Source organism: Pelophylax lessonae, assembly GCF_965119305.1.
Source record: "Pelophylax lessonae genome assembly, chromosome: 5".
NCBI lineage: Eukaryota > Metazoa > Chordata > Amphibia > Anura > Ranidae > Pelophylax > Pelophylax lessonae.
The window spans coordinates 446,435,097-446,442,923 of record NC_138772.1 but is presented as its reverse complement, the minus strand read 5'-3'; the positions used below and the strand labels follow the sequence as shown (position 1 = coordinate 446,442,923).

The following is a 7,827-nucleotide window of genomic DNA, read 5'->3' as shown; positions in this document are numbered from 1 at the left end:
GGGGTGAGATAGGGGTACATAGAGCTGGCAGGGGGTGAGAAAGGGGTACATAGAGGTGAGAGGGGAAGGGAGAGGGGTACATTGAGCTGACAGGGGTGGGGTAGAGGTACACCAAAGTGACAGGGGGTAGGGGGTTGGGAAAGGGGTACACAGAGGTGACAGGGGGTGGGATAGGGGTACATAAAAGGTGACATGGGGTGGGATAGGGGTACATAGAGGTGAAAGGGGGTGGGTAGGGGTACATGGAGGTAACAAGGGTGGGATAAAGGTGACAGGGGGTGAGATAGGGGTACATAAGAGGTGACATTGGGTGGGATAGGGGTACATAGAGCTGACAGGGGGTGAGAAAGGGGTACATAGAGCTGGCAGGGGGTGAGAAAGGGGTACATAGAGGTGAGAGGGGAAGGGGGAGGGGTACCTTGAGCTGACAGGGGTGAGGTAGAGGTACACCAAAGTGACGGGGGGGGGGGTGGGATAGGGGTACACAGAGGTGACAGGGGGTGGGATAGGGGTACATAATAGGTGACATGGGGTGGGATAGGGGTACATAGAGGTGAAAGGGGGTGGGGTAGGGGTACATGGAGGTAACAAGGGTGGGATAAAGGTGACAGGGGGTGAGATAGGGGTACATAGAGGTAAAAGGGGTGGGATAGAGGTGGCAGGGAGTCAAATAGGGGTACATAGAGGAGACAGGGGGTGGGATAGGGGTACATAGAGGTGACAGGAGGTGAGGTAGAGGTACACAAAAGTGACAGGGGGGTTGTGATAGGGGTTCACAGGTGCCAGGGGGTTGGGATAGGGGTACACAGAGGTGATAGGGGGTTGGGATAGGGGGCACAGAGGTGACAGGGTGTTGGGATAGGGGTACACAGAGGTGACAGGGGGTACACAGAGGTGACAGGGGGTGTGATAGGGGTACACAGAGGTGACAGGGGGTGGGGTAGGGGTACATAGAGGTGACAGGGGGTGGCATAGGGGTACATAGAGGTGAGAAGGGATCGGTTTAGAGGTACATAGAGGTGACAGGGGGAAGAGATAAGAGTACATAGAGGTTAAAAAGGGAGGGGACAAGGGTGACAGGGGGCAGGAATAGAAGTACATAGAGGTGACAGGGGGTGGGATAGAGGTACATAAGAGGTGACATTGGGTGAGATAGGGGTACATAGAGATGAAAGGGGGTGGGATAGGGGTACATGGAGGTAACAGGGGTGGGATAGAGGTGACAGGGGGTGTGATAGGGGTACATAGAGCTGACAGGGGGTGAGAAAGGGGTGCCTAGAGGTAACAGGGGGTGGGGTAGGGGTACATGGAGGTAACGGGTGGGATAGAGGTGACAGGGGGTGAGATAGGGGTACATAGAACTGACAGGGGGTGGGAAAGGGGTACATAGAGGTGAGAGGGGAAGGGGGAGGGGTACATAGAGCTGACAGGGGTGGGGTAGAGGTACACCAAAGTGACAGGGGGGGGGGGGGGGGGTTGGGATAGGGGTACACAGAGGTGAGAGGGGGTGGGATAGGGGTACATAAAAGGTGACATGGGGTGGGATATGGGTACATAGAGGTGAAAGGGGGTGGGGTAGGGGTACATGGAGGTAACAAGGGTGGGATAAAGGTGACAGGGGGTGAGATAGGGGTACATAGAGGTGACAAGGGGTGGGATAGAGGTGGCAGGGAGTCAAATAGGGGTACATAGAGGAGACAGGGGGTGGGATAGGGGTACATAGAGGTGACAGGGGGTGGGGTAGGGGTACATAGAGGTGACAGGGGGTGAGGTAGGGGTACATAGAGCTGACAGGGGTGGGGTAGAGGTACACAAAAGTGACAGGGGTTGGGATAGGGGTACACAGGTGACAGGGGGTTGGGATAGGGGTACACAGAGGTGACAGGGGGTGGGATAGGGGGCACAGAGGTGACAGGGTGTTGGGATAGGGGTACACAGAGGTGACAGGGGGTTCAGGGATAGGGGGTACACAGAAGTGACAGGGGGTGTGATAGGGGTACATAGAGGTGACAGGGGTGGGGTAGAGGTACACAAAAGTGACAGGGGGGTTGGGATAGGGGTACACAGGTATTGAATAGATTTATTATGTCTGCTTTCATGTTGTAAAGCACTGTGCAAACTGTTGGCGTTATATAAATCCTGTATTATAATAATAATAATGTGTGCTACTGGAAACCATTGCATTTCATGGCAATGTACTAGGTATGACAGTGTTGGCCCCTCTCCTTGCCCTACCCAAATCTTAATCCCCCGAACACTTAAGAGCTCCCAGGATTACTGCAGAGAGCCCACTGCTTCCACATTGAGGGTCCCTCTCTGCAGCATGCAGACACAGGACAGGCTATAGCCGGCAGACTTTGCATACATGTAGTTTGGAATGTATTTATTTAATATGGAGGTTGGGTTGGGCCCTGGGCTTTCCACACACACGGACCAGAAGACTGTGGACGGTACACAGTGGTCATCCCTCCTGGTCCATAGAGGACTATCATCAGGACGCCCCTGTATACAGCGCCCCAGCACATCACACAGTGAGAGGAACACACAGCTACGTGATAGAACAGCCAGCCAACCGCGTACAACCACATCCTTACTGGACCACACAAACCCCGCCCCCTCTATCCACAACACACTCCAGAGTGCGACGTCTCACTATTTGGGGACGTCACGACCTAAATCGCCATCTATATTACTGGCAGACTGCATTTGTGAACAGTATTGGCAGCAAAGTTGTCACAGCGTGTTTTACACGAAAGTCTATTAGGCGATATTGCATCACTAATGTGAAATAGGAGATACAGTTATGAAGACGAATGTTTAGAAATGTAACCCATACAGTATACACACAAACGTTCAGCAATTGATCACATGCAATGGTTGTGGGTATTCCGCCATTTCTGTGGTGTGTACACATTCCTGAAGGCTGGGACTTGTGTCTGCACAGAATCTGGAAAACTCATTGTTGCCAGCATGGACAGGAGTGAGGGGTTTCCAGTAACAAACATGGCGCGACACATCCGTTGTGTCTGTGGTCACGGGAAGCCTTGTAGGGCGAAGCTCCTCCCCGGAGTGCTGACGTGGTGAGAACAGTGAGTGTGTACGGCGTCATCCCAGGCAGAGGAGGAGGAGGCAGAGCTTCGTCTGTGCCCTGCTGAGTGCGAGAGACAGGCGCCATCCGTCATCATGGGCATCCGCAAGAAGAGCAGCAAGACCCCGCCGGTGCTGAGCCATGAGTTCATCATCCAGAACCATGCCGACATCGTCTCCTGCCTGGCCATGCTCTTCCTGCTCGGGCTCATGTTCGAGGTAAGAGGGGCCTGAGAGCTAAACATATGGGGGAGCACGTCCTGTACCCAGAGAGCTGCCTGCCTGGGGACCCAATACCTAAGAGTACTGCCAGCCTGGAGGGGCCCATACCCAGGAGTACTGCCAGCCTGGGGGCCCATACCCAGGAGTACTGCCAGTCAGGGAGACCTTTTACTCAGGGGACCTTATACTCAGGAGTACTGCCAGCATGGGGGCCCAATAGCTAAGAGTACTGACAGCCTGGGAGACCTTATACTCAGGAGTACTGCCAGCCTGGGGGCCCAATACCTAAGAGTACTGCCAGCCTGGGGGCCCAATACCTTAAAGTACTGCCAGTCAGAGAGACCTTATACTCAGGAGTACTGCCAGTCAGGGAGACCTTATACCCAGGAGTACTGCCAGTCAGGGAGACCTTATACCCAGGAGTACTGCCAGCCTGGGAGACCTTATACCCAGGAGTACTGCCAGCCTGGGGGGGCTATACCCAGGAGTACTGCCAGTCAGAGAGACCTTATACTCAGGAGTACTGCCAGCCTGGGGGGCCATACCCAGGAGTACTGCCAGTCAGGGAGACCTTATACTCGGGACACCTTTTACTCAGGAGTACTTCCAGCCTGGGGGGGCCATACCCAGGAGTACTGCCAGCCTGGGGGGCACCATACCCAGGAGTACTGCCAGTCAGGGAGACCTTATACTCAGAAGTACTGCCAGCCTGGGAGACCTTTTACTCAGGGGACCTTATACTCAGGAGTACTGCCAGCATGGGGGCCCAATAGCTAAGAGTACTGACAGCCTGGGAGACCTTATACTCAGGAGTACTGCCAGCCTGGGGGCCCAATACCTAAGAGTACTGCCAGCCTGGGGGCCCAATACCTTAAAGTACTGCCAGTCAGAGAGACCTTATACTCAGGAGTACTGCCAGCCTGGGGGGGCTATACCCAGGAGTACTGCCAGTCAGGGAGACCTTATACCCAGGAGTACTGCCAGCCTGGGAGACCTTATACCCAGGAGTACTGCCAGCCTGGGGGGGCTATACCCAGGAGTACTGCCAGTCAGAGAGACCTTATACTCAGGAGTACTGCCAGCCTGGGGGGGCCATACCCAGGAGTACTGCCAGTCAGGGAGACCTTATACTCGGGACACCTTTTACTCAGGAGTACTTCCAGCCTGGGGGGGCCATACCCAGGAGTACTGCCAGGCTGGGGGGCACCATACCCAGGAGTACTGCCAGTCAGGGAGACCTTATACTCAGGAGTACTGCCAGCCTGGGGGGGGGCCATACCCAGGAGTACTGCCAGCCTGGGGGGGCTATACCCAGGAGTACTGCCAGTCAGAGAGACCTTATACTCAGGAGTACTGCCAGCCTGGGGGGGCCATACCCAGGAGTACTGCCAGTCAGGGAGACCTTATACTCGGGACACCTTTTACTCAGGAGTACTTCCAGCCTGGGGGGGCCATACCCAGGAGTACTGCCAGGCTGGGGGGCACCATACCCAGGAGTACTGCCAGTCAGGGAGACCTTATACTCAGGAGTACTGCCAGCCTGGGGGGGGGCCATACCCAGGAGTACTGCCAGTCAGGGAGACCTTATACTCAGGAGTACTGCCAGCCTGGGAGACCTTATACTCAGGAGTACTGCCAGCCTGGGGGCCCAATACCTAAGAGTACTGCCAGTCAGAGAGACCTTATACCCAGGAGTACTGCCAGTCAGGGGGGGCTATACCCAGGAGTACTGCCAGTCAGGGAGACCTTATACCCAGGAGTACTGCCAGTCAGGGAGACCTTATACCCAGGAGTACTGCCAGCCTGGGAGACCTTATACCCAGGAGTACTGCCAGCCTGGGGGGGGGGCATACCCAGGAGTACTGCCAGTCAGAGAGACCTTATACTCAGGAGTACTGCCAGCCTGGGGGGCCATACCCAGGAGTACTGCCAGTCAGGGAGACCTTATACTCGGGACACCTTTTACTCAGGAGTACTTCCAGCCTGGGGGGGCCATACCCAGGAGTACTGCCAGCCTGGGGGGCACCATACCCAGGAGTACTGCCAGTCAGGGAGACCTTATACTCAGAAGTACTGCCAGCCTGGGAGACCTTATACTCAGGAGTACTGCCAGCCTGGGGGTCCAATACCTAAGAGTACTGCCAGCCTGGGGGGGCCCATACCCAGGAGTACTGCCAGTCAGGGAGACCTTATACTCAGAAGTACTGCCAGTCTGGGGGGCTCCATACCTAGGAGTTATGCCAGTCAGGAATACCTTATTCCTAGGAGGACTGTCAGCCTGGGGGATCCCATTCCTAGGAGGACTGTCAGCCTGGGGGACCCCATGCCCAGGAGGACTGTCAGCCTGGGGGACCCCATGCCCAGGAGGACTGTCAGCCTGGGGGACCCCATGCCCAGGAGGACTGTCAGCCTGGGGGTCCCCATGCCCGGCAGTACTGACAGCCTGGGGTGCCCCATTATTATTATTACTATTATTATACAGGATTTATAGTGCGCCAACAGTTTATGCAGCGCTTTACAATGTAGTGGGAGGACAGTACAATAACAATACAGTTCAGTACAGAAGGAATAGGAGGGCCCTGCTCATGGAGCTTACAAGTAAAAGAAAGGAAGAGTTGGTACAAAGGGTAATAGGTGTGGGGATGAGCTGATGGAGGGGACTCTGGTACAGTTTTTAGGTGGAGTTGGTGTAGGCTTCCCTGGATAAGTGAGTTTTCAGGGATCAACCTATACCCAGGGGTACTGCCAGTCTAGGGGGGCATACTCAGGAGTACTGCTAGTCTGGCAGTATTCCCAGGAGTACTGCCAGTCTTGGGGGGCACATACTCCGGTGTAATGCCAGTCTGTGGGGTTCCCCATGCCCAGGTGTACTGCCAGGCCCGGGGGGGTTCTCCATGCCCAGGTGTACTGCCAGCCAGGGGCTCCCCATGGCTAGGTGTACTGCCGGCTTTGGGGACACCATACCCTGGAGGACTGGCAATCTGGGGCCCCATATCCAGGAGGTCTACCAGCCTTGGGGGCCACCATACCCAGGCCTACTGCCAGTCAGGGAACCTCATATCTAGGTGTACTGGTATTGTAGAGGGCCCCATACGCAGGCATGTTGCCAGTCCGGAGGGGTGGGGGGTCCAATACCCAGGAGTACTGCAAGCCTGGGAGGCCCATACCCTCACCTGTACTAAATACTGCCAGCCTGGGGTGTCCCTTGTTGGCAGTGTATACTAATAAGCAGTACCATAGCTACTTGAATGGCCCAACTTCTAGGTGTAATGTTCTTCTTATATCGGTGACAACAACTGATTGTCAATCCCTCTCAGCCAGCACACTAAGGAGCTTGCTGCTCTCTAGTTTCCCTCTTAGCTGTCAGTTGCTTGTGTTTCCCCTATAACCATTGTCTTCACATGGATGGAGGCATCCCTCAGTCTGATGATGGATGTACACTGTGTGATATTTTCCAGTGACACAGCGGATTTGAGCAGCATCAGCTGTAACATTTGACAGTTGAACTGTTGCGGAGTTGTAGCAGATCCCAGCCTTTTAATCATAAGGTGATGTTTCCAGTTTTTGGCCATTTGATCTTTCCTTTTTCCATAGAAAAAACTACTTGTTTAAATTTTGAACACGTGGATTTGTACACAGCCTGACTCATAGCACACTGCAGCCATATGCTGTTCAACTCCAATCTTTCTTCTCTGCTTCTTTTGTTATAAGTTTCTTTTCTAATGTTACGTAGGTTACAGAATGTGATATTTTCCCCCTGTATTTCTTCAACGGCTAGGAAACTGCAGACTCCAGCATTGCTTTTCTAGCAGTATACCCAGTCCTCCGGTGGTGTGTCCTCCAGGCTTTTCTAGCAGTATACCCATCCTCCCTTCGGTGGTGTGCTATCCTCCAGGCTTTTCTAGCATTATACCCAGTCCTCCCTCCGGCGGTGTGCTATCCTCCAGGCTTTTCTAGCAGTATACCCAGTCCTCCCTTCGGTGGTGTGCTATCCTCCAGGCTTTTCTAGCAGTATACCCAGTCCTCCCTTCGGTGGTGTGCTATCCTCCAGGCTTTTCTAGCAGTATACCCAGTCCTCCCTTCAGTGGTGTGCTATCCTCCAGGCTTTTCTAGCAGTATACCCAGTCCTCCCTTCGGTGGTGTGCTATCCTCCAGGCTTTTCTAGCATTATACCCAGTCCTCCCTCCGGCGGTGTGCTATCCTCCAGGCTTTTCTAGCAGTATACCCAGTCCTCCCTTCGGTGGTGTGCTATCCTCCAGGCTTTTCTAGCAGTATACCCAGTCCTCCCTTCGGTGGTGTGCTATCCTCCAGGCTTTTCTAGCAGTATACCCAGTCCTCCCTTCAGTGGTGTGCTATCCTCCAGGCTTTTCTAGCAGTATACCCAGTCCTCCCTTCAGTGGTGTGCTATCCTCCAGGCTTTTCTAGCAGTATACCCAGTCCTCCCTTCAGTGGTGTGCTATCCTCCAGGCTTTTCTAGCAGTATACCCAGTCCTCCCTCCGGTGGTGTGCTATCCTCCA

The 7,827-nt window shown here is 54.4% G+C and overlaps 1 protein-coding gene across 1 annotated transcript in view; it reads left to right on the top strand.

Moving 5' to 3' along the window:
- The first annotated feature begins 3,072 nt into the window (after nt 1–3,072).
- Nucleotides 3,073–7,827, top strand: part of TRAM1 (translocation associated membrane protein 1) — a 68,854-nt gene continuing 64,099 nt past the window's right edge. The window contains exon 1 of the mRNA XM_082259670.1: nt 3,073–3,306. Within this exon, the coding sequence (XP_082115796.1) occupies nt 3,184–3,306 (123 nt within the window). The 5' untranslated portion in view covers nt 3,073–3,183. The remainder of the gene's footprint in view (nt 3,307–7,827) is intronic.